Source organism: Macaca thibetana, chromosome 12 (genome assembly GCF_024542745.1).
Source record: "Macaca thibetana thibetana isolate TM-01 chromosome 12, ASM2454274v1, whole genome shotgun sequence".
Taxonomy (NCBI): domain Eukaryota; kingdom Metazoa; phylum Chordata; class Mammalia; order Primates; family Cercopithecidae; genus Macaca; species Macaca thibetana.
In genome coordinates, this window is record NC_065589.1 from 109040931 (window position 1) to 109063938 (window position 23008).

The 23008-nt window shown below is 41.0% G+C and overlaps 2 protein-coding genes and 1 pseudogene across 3 annotated transcripts in view; 1 reads left to right on the forward strand and 2 right to left on the reverse strand.

The window, feature by feature from the left end:
- Positions 1 to 23008, reverse strand: part of RAB3GAP1 (RAB3 GTPase activating protein catalytic subunit 1) — a 1043110-nt gene that overhangs the window by 851548 nt on the left and 168554 nt on the right. The gene's annotated exons all lie outside the window — the stretch shown is intronic.
- MGAT5 (alpha-1,6-mannosylglycoprotein 6-beta-N-acetylglucosaminyltransferase) overlaps positions 1 to 23008 on the reverse strand; it is a 338870-nt gene that overhangs the window by 132204 nt on the left and 183658 nt on the right. For both annotated transcript variants that reach the window (XM_050750979.1, XM_050750980.1), the window contains exons 4-5: positions 13064 to 13140; positions 11897 to 11986 (exon numbers count right to left, since the gene is read on the reverse strand). In XM_050750979.1, coding sequence (XP_050606936.1) covers positions 11897 to 11986; positions 13064 to 13140 — 167 coding nt within the window. The remainder of the gene's footprint in view (positions 1 to 11896; positions 11987 to 13063; positions 13141 to 23008) is intronic.
- On the forward strand, positions 10573 to 10992 carry LOC126933137 (epididymal secretory protein E3-beta-like; annotated as a pseudogene).

Below are 23008 nucleotides of genomic sequence, written 5' to 3' on the forward strand. Positions count from 1 at the left end.
AATCTACATATTATACATTTCACAATGAACATTAAGAGAATAATTTTTAAAGGAGTTATATAAGCATGCCATCACGTATGAAGACTTACAATATGTTGGGCTCCATAACACACACACACTACACAATTTAATTCCCCATAGGGCCTTATAACATGGGTACTATCAACATGTTACCTGGGATGAAGTCAAGGCTTAATGTGAATTTGCCGCTATAACTTCTCTAGTGAGTGGCAGGGCTGAGTGACAACTGAAATTTGTTGTCTCCCTAACCAGGATACATTAGAGTTACCTTTAGGCCAAGCTTAGTGAGGGATAAGGGACCTATTTCAGCGGGGAAAGATGACTGAATCTGGGATCAGTCAAAATGGACTCTATGCCCAACTATGCAAATAACTAGGCATTTAATTTTAAACCATTTGGCTTTCAAGTTTTCTCATCTACTTTAGAGTTGGATCAGGTAACCCTCTTAATTTTATTATCCTGTAAGATCTGAAAGACAGAATTTATGTCATCCTGTTAGGCTAGTTGGTCACATATCAAATGAATACAGTTGACTATATATCTATTCATTTGACACACTGATTACACTTACATATACTCACATTCATAAACATATACACATTTGTTATACTGATGACATCAAATGAAGTTACTCATTAAGGGATAAGCTAAAAAAAAGTAAGCCCCCTGCACTTCTCTCTACCACATGCCAACTCCCGCCTCCTCTACTTTCTAAAGTTTTAATGATAAAATGCAGATAGTAAAGGATGTCTACTCATGTAAGTGGTAAGTGGTTCAGCTTTCTAAGACTGGTCCTCTGCACCAACACCTGAGTTGATTAATATTTTGGTCCTTATCTGAAGAGTTGTGTAGGGGGAGTGGGCTGGGAGAGACCAAGAATAAAAGTTGTGATGTACTAGGAGCCAAGCATGAGAATAAGCCCTTTACACACGTCATCTCATTTGGTCTTTTCAAATAACCTCCTGAGAAAGGCTAATTATCATGCCAGATGAAGAGGCTGAAGCACAGACTAGATACAGCTAAAGACGGAAATGCCACCTGTCTTGTCCCAGAGCTGGTAAGCTCAATCAGTATTTGAAGCACATTGGCTAAACTTCTGGTTCCTACAGTCCCATAAGCACAGTCCCGTCTTCAATACTGGAGTATCACTGCCTAGGTCTTCTAAAAGAAATCCTTTAAAATGATTATACTCTTAGTGCATGGCAGTACTGTACGGTTAACGAATGTAGCAACAATTCTGCTTCCAACTCTTGCTCCTACCATTTGTTCTATGAAGAGCGAGCAAACGAAACACCAAAATTGGATCACATTCTACACATACTCAAATGCTGCAACAGCTTCTCCTTGCTCTCAGAATAAAATCCAGAATTTATATCAAGATCTTACAGAATCTGACTTCAACTCTTACAGCGTTTGCCTCATTCATCCTGCCCTACATAAGCCAACCTCCTTGCAACTCCCAAGAACATACAAGCTCGTTCCTATCTCAGTGGGGTTTCCAGATTTAGGGAAAAGAAAAAGGGTACTCAATTAAATTTTAACCGTAGATAAACAACAGTTTTTGTTTTAGTGTAAGTATATCCCACACAGCGTTTGTCACATACTTACACTTGAAAAAATTCATTGTTTAGCTGAAATTCAAACTTCATTGGCTGCAATGTATTTTATCTGGTAACCCTATAGCTCAGGGCATCTGCCTTTGCTCTTCTTTCTACTTGAAACCCTCTTCCTTCTAAAGTGTTCTATGCCTCACTCCCTTACTTCCTTCCATACTATGCTCAAACTTCTCCTTAGAGAAGCCTTCCCTGACCCACTGACCTGGCTACTCTCATCCTCTCTAGTTTATTTTTCCTCAGAGTATTCATCCCTTGTGTCAGTCCTTTTATGTACTGATTTTATTGTTTGCTGCCCCATCTGCAAGTAAGCTCCTTGAGGACAGAAACCTCATCTGTCTGGTTCGTCACTCCATCCCCAGCCCTGAAAACAGTACCTGGCATACAGGCAATGTTCAATTAGTATTTGTTAAGTACTGAATGAATAAATGAAAAAGCATGACTTGGGCACTAAAGAGACTCATGATAATGATACTCTTTTCCACTTAGGTGGCGCTTCACTGTTTTCATTTCATTGGAACCTTTCAACCATACACTGAGGGAGGCAAAGCAGGCTTTATCTTGACCTCAGTGAAGAGAAACCAGACTGAAAACTCAAGGGAAAGCTCAAAGCCACGTAGGGAAGTGGTGGGATCCAGACAGGGAATCAGGTCTTATGTGTTTCCTATAACACTGTACTGCTGCCCCCTGCCAAGACAGGCAGCAATATTATTAACACAAAGTACAGAACTGACTACCTGCAAGAGACAGAGTACAGGGCCAGAGTGATCCATGAGAGTTCTGCTCAGCATATCAGGGGCTGGGGGCTGGTGTGCAGAACTTAAAGGGATGCTGTAGTAAGTGTTCAATGTGCCACAAAACCAGTAGGGTTCTAACAAGAGGATGAGACACTCAATAATCCATCCCAAATTGCTGTAAGAGAAGAAAAGCCAATTTCCCCTTACACAGGAGAAGCAGCAAATTCCTCTGTAGCCAACCAGAGATAATGCATAGAGATCCTTTCTATAGCAACTCTCACTAGGCACAGCTCCACTGGATGCTGGCAAAACTGGTCCCAACTGGTCTGTATCCACATGAGGACATTTTGACAATTAGTCACTCAATTTTAAGAGGTAGTCACATTTTAGACACCAATGATATAGCTCCTTTTTTGTGTTTAATGTGCAATTATGCTAAGTGACAATGAGAATAACAAATGGGCAAGAAAGCTGTGCCTTCTAATACAATTGGTTCATTCCATTCTAACAGTCTAATCTGATCCCTTGTATGCTCTCATAATATTAGAGAGCATTATAGTAGTCCCCTCCTATCCACGGTTTCACTTTCTGATATTTCAGCTACCCGCAGTCAACCGCAGTCTGAAAATATTAAATAAAAAATTCCAGACATAAACAATTCAGAAGCTTTAAATTGCTCACTGCTCTTAGTAGCATGATGAATGCTTGCAATTCCTGCTCCATCATGCCCAGGGCTAGAGTAGCTCCCTTGTCCAGGGGATCCATGCTATAGACACAACTCACTCACATTTGTCACTTAGTAGCCTTTATGTTACCAGATCAACTGTCTCAGTATCTCAGTGCCTGTGTTCAATAAGCCCTTATTTTGCTTAATAGCAGCCCCAAAGCCCAAGAGTAATGATGCTGCCCCAGTTCAGATAAGCCAAAGAGAAGCCATAACATTGTGAGGGAAAAAGCATAGTACATACAGGGTTTGGTACTACCCTCAGTTTCAGGTACCACTGGGTCTTAAAATATATTCCCCATGGATAAGAGAGGACTACTGTATATTAAACGTGTTAATCAGTGCTCAAAACGCCCCTGCTTCGTGTCTCAGCTCAAACGTCTTAGCGTATTTAATGCTACAAAGTTTACGACATTTTTTTAAGACTGGAAGGGTTAAAGCTAGAAGTTACTCACTCAAAACAAAAAACTATTGCCGATTTAAAAAAAATGCTTCAGATAGAATCACTCGTTCAATAAATACATGTGCCAGACATCACTGTACGTGAGAAGAAAACAGACAAAACTCTCTGTGGAGATGACTTTCCTTGTACTTGTTGTTAACGTTAGGTGTTAATGGTCACTCCAGGGCAACTGCACTTCTCTTCCCACTGCCTGTTAAACATCTGTCAGATATCTGCACTTCTTACTCCCTGTCTTCAAATATGGTAAAACATCATTTTCTTAACTTCTCAGTAGGTCCTATCCTGAAAAACTCTATCCCAAACTGACACCATCACTTATCATAAGTACTTCTTGCTCTCTCTTTAGTATTTCTCCCCAGGCATGTACTACAGTCTAGGAGATGATACATCTTACTTTTTTGATGTTGCTAGCTATCTCTCCTTACATAACACAACCATAATGAGGAGGGTTTATTCACTATTAAATCTCCAGCAGCCAGAAAAAAATCAATAGCAATTAATGCTCCTGGCACTCAGGTTGTGACCCCTAGGCATTATTTCTAAGAGAAACTGGGGTGGTATGCAGGCCGGGGGAGCAAGGTGGTTCTTAGAGATGCTGGTTTCAGGCCTAGGGTGGGAACTGTATGATATGAATCTGGAAGATCTTGGCATACCATAGAACAAGAAAACTATTACAAACTACCATGGTCATGTTAAAAGGTGTGAGAAAGCAGTATGAATAGGTCCTCACTGGCCAAAGCAGGGCAACTTGACAATCAGTAAGAAAATAACTGCAACGGACTGTTCACATGTTTTAATCCATTACTTCATAATGATAATAAAAAACAAAAAGCAAGCAAACAGAAAGAAAACAAGCTGGAAGATGCCAAGAAATGAACTGGGAAATAAACGGTTTCTTCTATGAACTTCCTCTTAGGGTGACCACATACCTGATGAAGAGTCACATCTCTGCACAGAAGTACTCCTGATATATTAAGAAGGTACTGTTAATGAATTAATGAACCTGGGCACTGATCAATGATGCTAACATCCAAAAAAAAAAAAAAAGAGAGAGAGAGAGAAAGAGAAATCAGGCATTATGTGCCTACCAACTCAAGTATATAATACCATTATCCATGAAATAACTTGCACAAACAATATTAGATATTATTCTGATCAAACTTCAGATCTAGGTATCACTTTACTGGAAATAGAAGGGGGCAAAGAGCCAGGTTATGCAACAACATAGGCTGTAACCAAAATTCAGAGTAAGACAAACTCTAAGGCAATGAAGCAGTTTCTCTAACAAAAAACTAGAAGGAAGAAAAATAAGAGACAGAAGAGAACCTAAAATGAAGAGAGATTTAGGAGACATCAACAATTGCAATTTAGGGTCCTTACTGGAAAACCAGTTCAAATAAATACACTTTAATTTATACAATGGCCTGAAAATATGAATACTAATCTGATGTGAAGGAATTATGTTAATTTTCTGGTGTGAAATAGTATTAGCAGTTATAATGAGAATAGTTGTACAATGTTTTAAAAGAGTCTCTTTTAGAGATACAAATTGAAACAGATATGATGCTTGAGATTTGTCCTAAAATAATGAAGGAGAGGAGGTTATAAATGAAATGAGATTGGCTATGAATTAACAATTGTTGAATATGGATCATGGGCACACAGGAGTTTGTTATACTCTTTTGTAGTACATGCTTGAAATTTTGCACATTAAAAATTTTTTTAAGTATTTTTAAATACTTTTAAAAGTAATTTTTAAAGTATTTTAGGGTCATATAAGAGAAATTATATGAGACAATATTTAAATGTGTATAAAAAACAAATTGGAGATGACAGCACTGAAGCCCCATCCTGCCACATTCCAAGAAGCAGTCAAAGAAGTGCTGGTTTGGGTTTTGGCAAGTCTTATCCTTTGCCCTTCTGATTTTTGTAGAGTGGAGGCCAGAACAAGAAGTCTAAATATAACCGTTGTGGTATATAACATTCATAAACAGGAAGTGTTGCTAAGAACTTTAGTGGGTAAGGGGCTAAAGGGAGAAACAGAGATCAGTTAGGCTGACTAACAAATACTGTTCTTGAAACTCAGGATTTTTTTTTTTTTTTTAATTCTTTTACTAAGGATGTCTCAGAACTCGGGTAGTAAGAGCAACAAATATATATAGATGAAAAAGATACCAAAAAAGGCTGAACAGAGAAGGTGAAAAGAATATGATCGTAAATCTCTGCCACCTCCTTTACTGCCCAGAAATATTGTCTTGAGGAAAGAGAATTTCCCATTTCAAAGGGCTGAACATTTAAAGGGTATGTGTTGGTATTCTTGGGCCACAATCCAGTGATATTTTTAAAAGTACTCCCTGGCCCACCCCAAAATGTTAGTTGTTTTTTCATTCAGGTTTTCTCCTGCAACCTAAACAGTCCATTCTTTATCACTGCCCACTTTGACAAAGTAGTCTGTGCAACACCATTTCCAAGTTATCTTTAGCAGCCAACACAGCTCATAAATCCAAATCATTGTACTGGTTATTAGGATTTCATTTCATGCTCGCATTCACAGACATTTAAGCTTTCAACCTTTCCTGTTGGGCATTAATCTTAGCATTAATCAAGGGATTAAGCACGCTGAATTTAAACTCAAGGTTAATTACATGCTCAGCCAATATTAGTTTTACATACTGCCAAGGGAGAACAGAAAGAAGCAAAGACTTTTACGTCTGTTGTTTATGAAGTATAAGAACTAGACTGACAAGTAAGGCATGAAACTGCTTCTTTTGCTCCTTTGTGAGAGAGTCATAGACACACTCTCCTGCATCCAGTCCAAATTGGCATTTGAAGCAATAGCTTGCACACATCCTAAGATCTAGCAATCAATCACTGGGCAATTTGATTATTTCAGAGCAACTCTACTTGCAATGGCAACAGAAGTGCATCCAAGAAAATCACAAACAAATTAGGAACTTCGGAAAGGTATGACACCTCCTAGGTTCTGTAACAACTGTTTAAAAAGAAAAAAATGTGTCAGTGTCAAATATATCAGTATCATCTATCAACATAATATCAACAGAGATGAAGAAATTCATTCTAAATTTTGTAAAAGCTGATAGCAGTAAAAGGCTCTGCAGATGGTTAAGTTAATATGCCTGAAACAATGACATTCAGAGTAATTACTTTTAGGGCTTTGTCTCTATAATGGGAGTAGTTACATGGCTCACAAAAACAGATACAGAAAATGAACTGCCTGATGTTCCGGAAATACAAGGCTGCCTAATGAATCATTTGCTTATTCCTACCACTTGGAAGGGCTGACACCTGGTTTTCATGAGTTATGGCAGCAGGAGAGTTTGTGTTTTTTTTGGAGGTGTAGGGTATCGAAATTATGAGTATTAGAAAACTAGCAATGATGGAGTATTAGAAAACTAGCAGTGAAGATCTATTCATTGAAGTTAGCTAAATTAGAGCCATTTTTCCATCACAAGTGGATTTAACCATACAAATGAATGCGAAGTCAATGGCTGCAAGTCAGCTATCCAAGTTCAGTTTTCCTTCATCACAAAGGAGACAGCAGGAATGAAAAGTGCAGGACTTTGGGGCTAAGTGACTTGACCTCTCTGAGCTATCTATGACTTGGCTCTCCATTACTCTTCAGAGTTGGCGAGAGGTTTAAATAAGATTGTGTATAGCTGACCCACAGTATCTGTTGGGGACTGGTTTCAAGACCCCCGTGGATATTAAAATCCTCAGATGCTGAAGTCACTTAAATAAAATGGGGTTCTGTATTTGAGGTGTCTGGTACAGGGGAGAATCAATATTTCATTCTTCTCTTGTCTGCCCCCAAAGTCCCACCTCTAAAGAAGGGCAACCACTCGGCTTTTATCTCTACCATCTCTAGTACAGTGTCAGAGATATAATAACAAGCAGCTGTGGGGGTATTTTAAGGAAAAATATTGATGGCTTTGCTTCCTGGGATTTAACCAAAAAATATCCATAGACTACAAGTTGGTGAGGGTGAAAGTACTAACAAGTTTCTAATCCCATAACTCAGCGGAAGCTGGTGCACTGAGACAACCGTAAGAAAGAAAAATGAAGGAAGAGTACCGTCTCTTAAGATGGGTCTGAATCTAAATGCTCCAATTCATCTAGTGACGACTATACAAGAGACATTTTACTTCATGTCCTTTTGGCATCTGTCAAAGCTCTGATGTTAAACATAGTTCAAAACAAGAATTGGCGCTTTCAATAAGGATTAGGAATAGAATAAAAGTCACTGGTGCATGTGTTAATCATGTTAACAACTCAAATGACGATGTCTCTCTCAATCACCTCCCCAGTTGCAAGAGAAACCTAGCAGATGACACAGGAAATAAAAACGCAGGCTTCAGAGTTTACCTAAATAACAGAATAAGGAAAGTTGCAAGACAGCAAGAGAGAAGAAATCCACACAAGTGAACCAACAGCTCCTACAAAGCCACAGATAATGTCCAAGATTTAAAAAATACTAAGAAGGAATTAACTGGTGTTACCAAACATCTCTACTAATCTCACATTAACAATGATAGGGTGCACTGACTCCATACGTGCAGCTCATTCCAGTGCAAACACAAGTATCATACCCAGAAATGACAAATCAAGGGAAAATACTCTCACCACAAATAAATATGTATGTAAAGTAATGCACATGTTAATTAGCTTGATTTAGCCATTCCACAATGCAGACCCATACCAAAACATCAAGTTGTATACCACGAATACATACAAATGTTGTCAATTTAAAAACAGGCATTAAGGTAAACAGCTGAATTTCTATATTACCAGAAGTCAAAGGATCTAAAATTGTATTACATTGGTAAATGAGAACTGAAATTGATTGTAATTCGAAAACGGAACAATGTTCCCACATATCATGTCCAAGGCTAAGTGACACCCCACAACTATTCTCAAAAGATCACAGCATTTAAAACCATAGAAGTGTCAGTTATGCTATTGAGTGTCTTTTATCTGCCAGGTTGTACTCCAAGTACATTCCTATTATTTTATAAAGGAAGAATCCTAGGCACAAAAGGTTAAGTGACCTCATAGAGCTTAGAAAGCAGCAGAAACAGAAGCTGAAGTCAGGTGTAAGACTCTAAGGTAGTATTCCTATTGAAGGGACCATATTGGTGAAATTCTCCTTTAACTCTCATAGGGTACTTATTACAATGCTATGATAACATAGAAAAGCCCAGAGGTTCAGGGTTACACTCAGATTAAAACTTTTAAGATGAGTTCCCTAGTTATCTCCACTCCTTCTCCTGGTTCAGTTACCTGCATCCTTTCTTCCTGTTACTTTTACAATGATTAACACATAACATGGTGTCAAGAAAATGTGTTTTCATTAACTGTTGACAAAGAATTCAATAACTGCTCACTGAATAGAATTCAGCCAAGTAAAAAAAAGACCACCTGATCATCTGCGTAAGAAGAGAGTGGAATGGGCTAATGAAGCATATTTCACACCTCAGGAAGAGAAAACATAGTTGCTGGTTCCAAAATGAAATACTCAACCTCAGATAGCAAGTGTATGTGATCCATCATGTCTCTTCATCCCATATTCCTCCCTACTTCCCTTCCCCAGAACCTCACTTTTCTCTCAGCTTAGCCATATACTTCATTGGGGACAGGGGTGAGGTGTGACAAAGGGAGGGGAAGAAGTCACAAATAACTGCAGTCTCTTCCATTTGGATCACTCTCTATGCCTTCCCAGGAGATGGAAGTATGGGCATGAAAATCCTCTGCCTCAGCAGCACACCCCAACATGCAAAGGCTTAGGAAAGCATGAAATCAGCCCAGCTTGTCAATCATGGAGCCCGGTCAGACTCTGGCTAAATTCTATCATGTAGAAAGGGGAATAAAACTTTTGAAAAGTAAACTAAATGAGGAACCTTTTCCTCAGGGCAAGAGAGGTACTTCTAATTGACTTTTCAACTAGAGTGAAGGTCAACACGTGGCCCCAGGCTTCACTCCTCTGGAGAAGGAAATGAGAAGGCAGACCACAGGCCACCCAAGCCCGAAGCCAGAAACTCAGATAAATGCTACCAAGTCAGTTTGCCAGCAGCCTGCTAATGAGGAGCCTCATACACACAACTCTCAGAGCTGTTCATTTCCAAGAGGTATTTTAACTAGAATTAGCTCTGGGGTTTTCATGATGGCAATGGAACAACCTTGTCCCTCTTCCCCTAAAAAATCATGGAGCCTGGTTGGACCCCCCAAGTCACACACTTTTTGTGTGACTTCAATGTACCCAGGCAAAAGAAGTAATAGTCAGAGAGGGGCAAACCCCACAGAATCAGGGCCACATGTCCTATTAGCAATACTGTTTGGCCTCTATCCCCATCACCCTATGGCAAAGAAAAGAGAGGCATCGGAACCCCACAAGGAAAACCATGGCAAGAATATTTTATTTAGCCTCAGAAATGAAGGTATTCTCCTTCCTGCATGGTATCACCAGCTGTTATTATTGGTCAAATAACGGGGGACAGAATTAAAAAAAGGGCAGCAGAGGGTCTGTGGAGGCATGACCTCAGAATTGGCTAGAACCACAAGATCCCAAAGACCCCTTCCTCCCCCAGTCCATAAAGGGGAAGCCAGCCGGTTTTGATTCCCTAGATTCTAGGTGAAACGGATATCCTTAAAGCCTGTACAAGATTCAAGTGACCCATAAAGTTCTCTGCAACCGTTAAAAAAAAAAAATACAAAAGCTGCTATTTAAATTCAAGGGTACAAATGAAAATGAGGCTCAGATTTAGGGGAAAAAAGGTAAAAGTAACTAACTTTTAGTTACTTCCCTCCCAAACTTGTCTTACGCATCTCTTCCCTCTGGCTGTTTCTGACTTGATTTTGTTATAATAAACCAGTAAATGCTTCCTGGGCTGTAAAAGGAGGAGGAGGACATAGACTCTGCTGTTCAGATCCACACACTAATCCCTACTATGAGCAGTGACTCAAACGCTGAATCTGAATAGGGTGGCCCTGGTGACTGAGATGGCAACCTCTCTAAAGGTCTGGAGCCCACTCTTGGCCCTGCTTTGATCCTATGCAGGCTGCTTGTACACAAGAAAAACATCTACTGGAGGCAATTCATAAAACATCACTACCCATGTCCAAGAGTACAGATGTGATGTTCTCATGAGAGAAAAAGAAGTGTTTTAAAAGATAAGAGCTCTCACATGTTCATCTAAATCTCAAGGTACCAAACTGAGCATACATGTGCTAATGACAACTGGAATGACTGCTATAGACATGCATATGTATGGGCCCAGAATGCCCCCAATGTACTCAAGTGTCACTGGGAGAATTCCAAAAATAGCTACACAGAGAGCAGGAGCTTCAGAATTCCACGGCAGCATGGATGAGTATGTTGATGGCATAGAGGACCTGAAGATAAAGTCTATCAGCAGGTAGGTCTACCCACATTCCCAGGTTTTGGAAGAGTATTCCATACTTCCCAAGCGGTAGCCCCTGCCTATGTCCATTGTCCCGCCACTCCCACTGTGCAACTGATACCATAACTTTCCCTATGTTGTTTCTCTGCCTTGAATACACTTTTGTCTTTCATTTACCTAACTTACTTCTCACATGTATTTTCAAGATTCAGCTCATATGGCATCTATTCTTGACAAACCCAGGAGATTTCCCAATATTGACTCCTTTATACCTACCCAAGCTGAATGATCCTTTCTCTAAATAATTGTATTATTCAAAAAACAAAACCAGAAAATAACAAGTGCTGGTGAAAATATGAAGATATTAAAATCCTTGCGCACTGCTGGTATAAAATGGGGCAGCTGCTGTACAAAACAGTATGGCAGTTCCCCCCAAAATTAAAAATACAATTACCATATGATCCAGCAATTTAACTTCTGGGTATATTTCCAAAATAACTGAAAGCAGGGTCTTAACGGGGAGTTAGATTTCAATGAGTCTAGAAGTTCAGTTTTGCAAGATAAAAGGAATTCTAGAGATGGACAGTGGTGATGGTTGCAACAATAATGTGAATATATTTAATGCCACTGAACTATACATTTGAAAGTGGTTAAGATGGCAAATGTCATGTTATGTCTATTTTACTACAATTAAAAAAAAAAACTAGGAAAAAAGGAAATAGCTAACTAACTCCACTTATTTTTCCCTCAAGGGGGAAAAAAAAATCATCCTTCCTGAGGAGTAGGGAAAGTAATGAAGGGCGGAATCATTGGTCCTCCATATAAAAATACCACACGTTTTTAAGCTTTTCAAATTTCAGACTCAGCTACAGAACAGTCCAACAAGTCACATCTGCCCCCAGGAGCCACAGAAAGCTACTCACCTCACTGAGGTAAATAAAAAAAGAGCAGGTGGACCCATCCACTCCATAGTCTGCGTAGCAGGGATCTGAACGCCACATGTCTTTCATCCACTGAAACAAGAAGAACATCTCTGAGCAGCCCATTCACAGGCCCTCCACATCTGCTGACAGGGAAGGCGAGGATAGGAATGGTGAAGACGGAGTGGATGGCTCAAGCTATCGCCTAAAGAACTGAGTGACAGAGTCACTGAGCTAAGGTCAAGATAGCCAGGTGCGCAGCTCACCTCCTTGGATGATTAACAGGAAGACACTGGCTTACATTAGGCCTCAGCAGAAGTGCTTAGAGTGGAGAGTAAGGTTGTGGGACAGCAGGCAATAAAGCCCAGGAGAGGCGGTGGCTCGGGGATTTTTACCAAGATCAAGTGCCTAATGGGACTCTGATATCTACACCCCCTCCAGGAACTCCAGTTCCAACAGCCCACAGCATGGTACCTGAAACACAGTGTGTGCAGGAGGGCACAAGCGAGTGTTGACAGACGGCCCACATGGATACCACCCAAATGTTTCTGGGGCTGGTCCCACTGTCATAACTACATCCCTGAATGGACACTTTTCTCTGAAAACTACTGAGCAGGGAGTGGTCTCCCCAGGGACAGGCCATACAAATGGGATTTCTGGGAAAAAAAAAAAAAAAAAAAAAAAAAAAGCAGCCAAGTAAAAGAGCAGCCAAGCGTCTCTGGGTACTCAACCGCAAATACAAATGTGACACTTAAACCACAATCAGAAGGCTTCAGAGCAGGAGCCTGGGGACTGAGAGGGTGGGGAGTTGGACACTAAATAACGGCAGTTCCTTGTCATTGGTCCTCGAAGGATCACCTGTTGGAGGCTGGGAAAGAGAGAGGGGAAGTCAGCTTCAAAGACTTAGCAGGTGCCTGAAATGGTCCAGGCTCTCTCATGCTGGCCAGTGAGCGCCACTGTTGACCAACCCCACATAGATGACACAGGCAGAGCAGGGTTGTCATAGCCACAGCCAAAGCCAGCAGAATGGAGGCACCCCATAAATGATTCATGTCAAGGGCTCACTCAGCCATTTGTATCACTGAGGAGGAAAAGGAAGGGAAAGGAAAAAGAAGAGGTGTTTGTGCAGACTGGGGATGATGAAAATGACCTTGCTCGCCTCTGCCTTACCTTGATCTTTCCCTCACAGTGGGGGTAGCCGTCCATAGGAGGCAATACACATTTTTCTTGAGCTCCGTTAATGATATCTGTGAAGAATGAAAAACAACAAAGGATACAATGAGATCTATAAAACACAAGCCTAACATTCTTGTAAGCCAAGAGGTAGGGAGAGAAACCAAAAAAGAAAGGTCTCTGTTGGCAGCCATGCTCTGATACATGGAGCCCCTCTAGCTCGAACATAGCTGACTGGTTCACAGTGATGACTGACCTGAGGACAGCCCACCTACAGGATGGTCAGAGACCTATGACAACATGTGTGGCCCGGCTTAAAAAAGTGAGCCAGGCCAACCAGAGTGCCTGCTTAGAAATCTGCAATTGGGCAACTAAGAAACCAAACAAGCAGGGAGCAGAAAATAGAGCCATGTAATTACGAGGGTCCTCCAGCACTGGTAGGGACATTCTAGGCTATGTGGGCAAGCAAGCTGGGGCCATGAACAGACCTCGTGAAGACAACTGCATGAGCTGAGAAAGCCAGTAGGCCAGAGAGATGTGAATAGAGCTGGTGCACAGAGAGTCATAAGATGTATCTGCACCATCCTAAGGAACTCCCACCCTGCATCCATGGGATACAGCTTCTTACAGACCTAGTCCTTAGATTTCCATGAAGGTCTCCTTATTGTTTCAAATATTTCCTCACAATAAACTCCTTTTATATTAGCTAGTTTGAATGGGTTCCTATTCCTTGTAACTGTAGGGTCAAAATGAAAACAAATGCCTTTGAGAAGCTAAGGGTCATTTCCTTCTGATAGAAACATTCAATATAGTCCTCCTAGCTATTTAAAACCATATATTATTGTGAACTAGCGCCATCCTACAGTACTATAGAACACCAGAGCTTATTCCTCCTGTCTAGCTATAAAGAAATGAGAAATGCTTGAGATTATGAAAATGCTAATTACCCTGATCTGGTCACTATATATTTTATGTATCACAACATCACATCACTAAGTATCCTATAAATACGTATAATTATGTCGATTAAAAAAATTAAATGAAGCTTACAGTCTAACGGTGGAGAACATACAAATAAATGAACAATGAACAATAAAACAACAGTATAACAGGCATTATGGCAGGGCTGGGCAAGGAAAGACACCCAGCCTACTCTCCAAAGCTCCAAGAAGGCCTCCTGCATCCAGTGACATCTTAGCCAAGATGTGAAGACAAAGTGGGAGTGAGCCAGCCAAAGGGACAATCTAATGATGCCGTTCAAGGAACTGAGGTGGTCTCCAACAGAAAGAAGTGTGAGGTACTCAGGCCAGACAGGAGAGGCAACAGGAAAGGCTTCAAATACCACAATAAGTACTCTGATCTTTACCCTAAGAACATGGTGGAATAATGTTATACAGGGGAAGATTATGATCACATTGTTACGCAGGAATGACCATTTTAGTCGGAAAACAGGACAACCCTAAACCTACACGTTTCTCTTTTCAGACCTACTATATTTTCCAGAAATGTCTGGAAAATATCATTACTTACTGCTGATAGTTTTCTAAAGAAAGCAATCAAAAACTAGATTCCAAACTGCAATATTATTTCACAGGGGTATTGAAATAACTCAGTGGCTGCTGGGACTGAGACGGAAGTTGGTGCTAAGGAGGATTTCACCTGCCCCTTGAAAACCAGTTATTTTGATAGTCTGTCACCAAAATTCTTGACCTCTTGATTCAAGTATTTCAATAAGCCCTGCTTATTGAAATTCTGCTAGTTATTCTTATTCTGCTAAGAATAACTAGAGCATAAAAAAAAATACCCTCTTTCTCATGGGTCTCTTAGTAGTTAAAATGGAGGTTACTTGGCTTGTCAGAGCCCCTGTTGCATGATGTGTAAAATGGGAATGACTCTGCCTCTATTTCATCCAGCTCTTACTAAATCAACACCCATCAAGAGGCTGTCCTGGAATGCCCAATGGCAGATACCACAGACCACAGTAGGTGCTTAAAAGTTGGCATTTGCTATATAATTCCACACAACTTTCACTTGCTATATCTGGGAAAACAGCACTTCAAATGCACAGACATTTCTGGAAAAGCATTCTGTGTTTTTGAAATAGATGCAGACTTGAGGTGGAAAGAGCTCCAGAAGCCCTAACAAATGGAATGCCCCACCAGAGAATAGTATTTTGCAGCGACCATTATACCTATCACTATTTTTAATTCTGATTTTGCTTGCCAATGCTTACGTGGCATGATGGGGGGTTTTGGCCAAGCAAATGAGCAGCAGCAGAGGTTCCACGAAATTAGACACAGTCTATGAGAGCCTGCAGTTGGTAATCAGACATTTTAGGGGGTACCTGGCGGGGAAATGCCACCCCCTTTACACCACAGATACTATTCTACTCCTGGAATATTCACTGCCAACTAGAGGCTACTGACACGGTGGTGTGGTAGGGCGGGGTGAAGCAGGCTCACTGAATGAGAAAATAAACTAACAGGTCCATGAAGGCCTGCGAGCAAAGCCCCAAAGCTGACAGTGTGGGTCCATTCATTAAGAATTTCAAGGAATAAAGTTAAGGTCAGCACTTTTTTTGTAAAGAACGAGAAAGTAAATATTTAAGACTCTGTGAGCCACAAGGTCCCTGTCTCAACTACTGAACTCTGCTGTTGTCATGAAAAAGCAGCCACAGATAACAGCTGAACGAATGGATGGGCTGTGTTCCAATAAAACATTATTTACAGAATCAGGCACAGACCCCCCTGTTGCTATGCTAGGAGATTCCCAAAACAAGGCCCCTCATTTCTGCCAGAGCCTCCTGGACTGACTTCTTTCAAGACTCCCTGCAGGCCTTCCTCTTCCTGGAATGTCCTTCTTCTCAGTCCCTCCAGGTCACCACTCTTCATCTGCCCAGTTAAAGCCCCTTCCTCTTTCTTCAGCTAAAGCCAACACCTCTCTGAAGAAACAGTCCGTAATTCTTCCTTCCCGCGCCTAGTCAGGATTGTATTAGGAATCCTGCCCTCCTCTGGGCTTCCCTGGCCTCTTGCTCATGTCTCTCCTAACTGCAGTGAGTGATTGTGTTTTATTCCTTTATGGCAGTCCATCTCCCCTCCTAGTACATGAGGAACCTATAGGAAAGTTAGTGTCTAGAGATCCAGCAGGAAGACATAAGTGCCATCTGACGGAATAAACACAGGCGTGTTCCCCTCTGCCCAACAGTCCTGACTCCTGGGCTCAGCGAGAACTAGACTGAGCGGAGACTCCCACCAGGCCAGGGCTTTTCCTCTTCCTCAAACTGGTGGTTTGTCAGCTAATTCAACAGAGTCTCCTCTGCAACTCCATGTTCTTATACATGAATTTTCTCTCCTTTATTTAGTTACACAGTGATAGGTCTGAACAGATAAGGGGCTTCCAGAGGCATTGGTTTAAGAGTGCTCAAGGTTCTCGGGTAGAGGGAATCTGTGACTGGGAGAAACCGGGAGTCCCAGCCTTCCCAGCATGGGGCAGAACTGCTCCCAAACCTGACCAGGAATAACCTGACCAAGACCTTCCAACACACCACAGCTCATAAGGACTTCCAGCTCCTTTTCAGAGGATGGCTCCTCATTTTATTTCTATCAAATGACCAAAATTCTATAAACGTTTTTATTAGTTTGTGTCCATGGAGGACCTTCCTAACTGTGGAGGTGCCTCTCATCTAAATTTGGTTACGAAACAAAACTTTGGGCCAAAAAAGGTTAATGTTACTGCTTTCCAGGGGAAACTGAGCTTACTATACACAAGCTCTCTTCAAAAGAGGGAGGTAGGTACTATGCTTATAGCCTGGGTGATGGTATCCATGGAACCTCAAGCCTCAGCATCACATAGTTACTCATGTAACAAACTTGTATGGCATGGACTCTTTATAATAAAAGTTGAAACAAAGTAAAAACCGAGGGTATAAAAAGAAAAAAGGAGAAAGATCTGCCAAGATATGTAACTTGAATGCTCTCCCTGCTGTTAATCCCAAGCTTTCCCCATGCCATTTTTGTAAAATGTTGAAAGGGCAAGGAAAATAAAAATTTTAAGTGTAAGCAATGAAGCTCAGCTCTGTTTAGGATTCAGTTTTATCCATTACCCTTACACCAGCCCAAGTTGCAACATCTTTCCCCCAAAACTTCACCTCTGTATGATCCTGTGGCATTGGCAACCAGGTATCTACACAGAAGGCAGATTATGCAGGTGTAAACATTCTGTTGCTTTATCAGTCACTTGTGCCCACATGATGTAGTGGGTGTTCGAATATGGGTTTAATCTAAGTGAACAAATACTTTTCCTGCCATCAAAAATGCTTAAGATTCAGGAGGAACATATACACTGCAGGAGCAGAAGCAGCACGAGATGTCACAAACACACACAGCGGGGGTGTTCCTGTGAGGCGTGGAGCCAGATTTTCCTGACAGTCCCAACAGACACACACATATCGAGAGAGACGTGTACAGAGGGAGACAACGGCATTTCACATACATATTAAGAAGCGACAGGGATAAAGAAATACGAAACCAGACAGATATATGTGTGTGTGTGTGTGTGTGTGTGTGTATTTCTTGCTGTCTATGGCGTCAGAGCAAGGAAAGAAAAAGGGGAGAGTCAGGGCAGGAGAAACTGGTATGATGGTCTCAAAGGAACGGTGAGAATAGAAATAGCGTGATACAGGACAGGAAAAGAAACGGATGGAGGATAACTTGCCTTGATACATCACATACATTATCCCGTTTTAGAAAAAAGGAAGATGGTTACCTCATCCGACAGTCTGAAAGGGAAAGCCTTTAAAATCCTCAGCACTGACCTCCAAATTCAGCCCACCTTCACTGGGCATCTGCTGCCTGCCACGTGCTGAAATGCCAACACTGCATCCTTGTAAGACTCAGCCCTGCCTTCTAGGGGCTGGCACACGTGGGAGGAAGAGAAACCACACACAACAGTGAATGAGGTGCCTGGCAATGAAGCCTCCTCTACCCGTCGGTACTCCCAGGATACATGCCCAGCACACTGGAGACCCATATTGTTTAATAACGGAAGGAACAAATGCAATGAAGAAATGGAGTGCCCAAGTTCCAGAGAACTGAAGAGGAAAGAAAGTGCCACAGATAAAAAGCAGTGGGAGAGCCCTACTTGGAGTCACTGACCCAAAAAGTCTGAGTTCTGGACTGCACATGCCACACAACTGAGGAAAACAGCAGAAAGCTGCAGTAGTGGGAGAAAAGTCATTCCTGATGCTGGGAGAAGGGACATGGCCTGGCCCCATGTGAATTACTAGCAGTCACATCTTACTGGTATTCAAAAAAAAGAGGTTTACAGTTGTAGATTTTTCTTTTTTTCTTTTTCTTTTTCTTTTTTTTTTTGAGACAAAGTCTGGCTCTGTCACCCAGGCTGGAGTGTAGTGGCACAATCTCGGCCTCCCAGGTTCAAGCGATTCTCCTGCATCAGCCTCCCAAGTAGCTGGAACTACAGGTGTGTGCCATCGTGACTGGTTAGTTTTTGCATTTTTAGAAATGCCGTTTCACCATGTTGGCCAGGCTGGTCTTGAACTCCTGGCCTCAATCGATCCATCTGCCTCACCCTCCCAAAGTGCTAGGATTACAGGCATGAGCCACTGCACCCAGTCTGGAGATAATCTTAATAAATCATTTGTTAATTGTCCCACTGCTTGTATAACTCAGATGCTAGGTGCCTTGGATGTCACACAAAGCTATTTTCATCTTCTAATTGCCTAGGATCAGTATTTATGCATACATAAAGATGCTATCGTCCATTTTTTTTAAAGTATCACCAACTATCAACTATGCGGCATCATAAAACATTCACTTATTACAAACTTATTTAAAGTTTCTAATAATCACTCCTCACTGCTGAACAAAGGAGATCTGGAAATATGGTTAGAAAAAGAATCTCAAAAACAAAGAGGATGGAAGTCAGGGGTTAATCCCACTTCTGTCAATGCTTAAAGGTGGTACCATGTGTAAGAATCTCAACTACCTGTTCCTGGACCAGGATGATAAAGTGAGGAAATGGAATGGAGGAGAGTGGATGCGAGAGAGAGAGACAGGTGTTTGCATGAGAGCCTCACACAGAAGACAGTTCTTTCAGAGCAATGGCTGATCATACTAGGAAGAGAGCCTTTATATCAAGGCTCACTTTCCTATATACTAATTCTATACAGCAAAGATGACAGGTGTTGTTTGAGATGACACTTCTTTTTAACAATCTGTAGAACACAGGTCCATTAACTTTTTATCTAGATCTGGACAGGCATGTGATAGATTAAGGGCATCTAAATCCCTCACCATTGCCATTTTAAAGGGTAAAAAAAGGAAACAAAAAAATAGAAAAAGCAGGTTTATAAAAACTCTCAGAAACCTCAAAGAACATGAGTATCTGTTGACCCCAGAAAGTTACAGGAAACTGATTCAGTCTCCTTACCCAGTTGTTTTGCTGACCCTAAGATAATCAACTTCGCGAGCAAGGGCTCCAATCAGTGCAATGACACCCTAAACATATTTTCTCTCAAAAGATAAAGGTCTCCAGCGATTCTATTTTGTGTCAGACGCGGTAGCATTTCTCTTGGCATACCTGATATGAACATGTGGCCATGCTTATCAGATGGCCCCTGCAAAGTGCAGCCAAATGAGCGTGCCACTGGCCTGGCTGCTCAGCAATGGCTGGGAACCGACTCAATCTCCACAATGGGCTTGGAGACCCAACTCTTGCCAGCACCTCCATCAGCTGGCTTGGCTTCAGGAGTTGATGGCAATAAATCAGATTGAAATCAGCCATGGTGGAATATAGTCTCCCATTGAAAATGACCTCAACAGTCACTCAGCTTGGCAAATATTCATTTAGGAATGCTTTACTTTTGCACTATAAAAAAAGTAATTTGATTTCTGTTACTGAGTCATGTACATGAATTCCAGGACCAGGGCCCCACAGCAATAGGCAGTTCCCTCCCCAGCAAGCAATTCAGAAGTCAAGATATGGGAAACAGGCAAGACTCACTCATGGACTCCCAGAGGTGTATACTGGGATCTCTGAAAATACTTGTTTGTATATTATTTTTGTTTTGTTTTTTAATCTAAGTTGACAATAGAATCATCATTGCATAAAATAATTTTAGAGCTGCAAGGGACTTCTGAAACCACACCATTCAATAACCCTCTACTTTTCCTGATTCATAACACTAAGGCCTAGAAAGAGATGAAGTGCCTTCCTCATTCATGGATTAGACAAAATCCACTAGCACCTTCTATGTGCAAAGCACTCTGCATGTTCAATGAGACATATGCCTTCAGAGTCAAGATTATTTCCACAACACTGTTAAAACGCATATCATCACATCATCATCTTCATGTTCTGCATGGGAAATTTCAAGAGCGAACACAGTAACAAATTCTTATTCCCTCTTGAAGAAGCACCTCCAAGGGCCTCATGGACTTGCTGTATAAAAACCAGGAGCTACAGTACTGCCCATGTACAAATACTATGAACATAATGGAAGTCAACAAGAAAATCAAATTCAATGTATATATATGGGTCTTCTATGTATAGCTTTTCAAGAATAGAACTAATGTATAAAAAGAATAAAGCTGTGATGACTATGAAAACACATGGCCAAGATAATGTCATAAAATTTCAAATCACAATTCAGCCAAATAACTCCAGATTCTTCATACCTCCTTTTGTCATATCCTCTGTTATTTATTTATTTTATGGCAGGATTGTCTAATTAAGCTGTTAAGCCAGCATTAAGATTTCTCCCTTTTTGGTAAATTAGTATTAAAAAGGGGATCTAGGACCGAGATTCTCAGTATGAAAAACAGTTATATAAGAATGCTATTTACACACAGCCATAATATCATATTTACACCAACCCTCCATTCTGATAAGCCCCACGGTGCTGCTACTAGAAATGGTCAGCCAGGGAAAAGGTTATCACATGCCTGGGAGCACACAGATGATAGGAAGAACACAGCTGGGGTTAAATAATTGCTACTGACAAGAGTGGGCACAGCTTATTATCATTAGTCATCAGGGAAATGGAAATCAAAAGCACAATGAGGTACAACTTCACATCAACTAAAACAGTTATAATAAAAATTCAGATAACCACAAGTGTTGACAAGGATGTAAAGAAAGCAGAACCCTCAACAAGTAGAAATATAAAATAGTGTAGTTGCTTTGGAAAACAGTCTAGCAGTCCTTAAAAAGTTAAACAGACATATCATCTAAGTCAACAACTCTACTCCTTCGTTTACACTATGAAAGAATAAAAACATAACTACACAAAAATTTGTACATAAACGTTCATAGTAGCCTTATTCATAACAGTCACAATTTGGAAACAATACAAACACCCATCATCCAATTAACAGACCAAATATGGTATATCCATAAAATGGAATATTATTCAGCCATTAAAAGGAATGAGGTGCTAATCCATGCTTCACAGATGAACCTTGAAAACATTATGCTAGATGAAAGCAACCAGTCAGACAGGCCACATGAGATTCCATTTACATGAAATGTTCAGAACCTACAGGCAAATCTAGAGAGATAGTGAATTCGTGGTTGTTTAGGGTTGAGGAAAGGGAGAAGAGGTGATATGGTGTTTCTTTTTGAGGTGATGAAAACATTCTAACACTGACTACTGTGGTGGTTGTACAACTGAATATACAAAAAGCCACATTCAACTAATTATTTTGATTTTTTTGTAGAGATGAGGTCTTGCTATGTTGCCCAGGCTGGTCTCAAACTCTTGAGCTCAAGCCATCCTTCCATCTCAGCCTTCCAAAGTGCTGGGATTACAGGCTCCACACTCGTCCCTAAAAGCCTTAAATCAAACACTTTAAATATGTGAAGTGTGTGGTATGTAAAATTATCTCAATAAAGCTGTTACAAAAACCAGAAAAATTCTGACATTGACTCATTCAACAAATACTGAACCTAAATTACAGCATTTGTCATGATTTCAGTATTTCCTGGGAAGCAAAGAGAAACACAAAACATTATTCACCTTGAGGGAGACTTAAATATGCTTAGAACCCAAAACTTGCTCACCACAAAAGGCAGTTAACAGCCCAATGCAATATACACCTCCCATGGGCTAGATGGGACATGCCATGAGCCAGCAAAATGGGAATAATCTGGAGCCCTGAATGTCAGTGTAGAGAAGAGCCATTCTATTGGCTTGGACTGCTCACTACTGGATTATCATGTGACAGAGAAACCACCCTCTGTCTCAATCCAACACTGCATTTTTAGGTTTCTTTGTTGCAGCAACTTAGTTTAAACCTTGAGTAACCACTGGACAAAGGGGATTTGAGTTGAGCTCTAACGTAGAGTAGACAGGAGAGAAAAGGGAAGATGAGGACACTGAAGAACAGCAGTAATAATGATGGTAGCCAACAGACTGAGCATCTACTAGGAACACCACTGTATGTTATGTACACCGATTACTCGATTGAGCCTCACAATACTAAGTACTATTATCCTTCATTCTGCTGCAGAAGACACCGAGGCCCAGGCAGATTAAGTAACTTGGCCAAGGTCACAAGTTAGCCACTGCTAGCCCTATCTGCACATTTAAACATTACTTGGGGACCTTTTAAGAATGTGCCTCACCCTCCAGACATTCTTATTTAAATGGCCCCCAGGCAGTGGTTCTGCTATCCCCCTTTGTAATGCTCTCCCAACCTCAGGTGATTCTAAAGGGCAGCCACAGCTGGGAATCAATAGAGTAAAAGGTGAAAATAACAATGAGGAAAAGGAAAGGCCAGGGATGGAAAACAGATTTATGTTTCAACAATTAGAATGTTTTACCAGGACAGCAAATCTACCCATAGTGGGTAGGCATAACCAATCAATCATCTCTGTCTGAGAGGGCACAGGAGAGCAGAGGGGGACACTTTGGCTAAAGCAGAG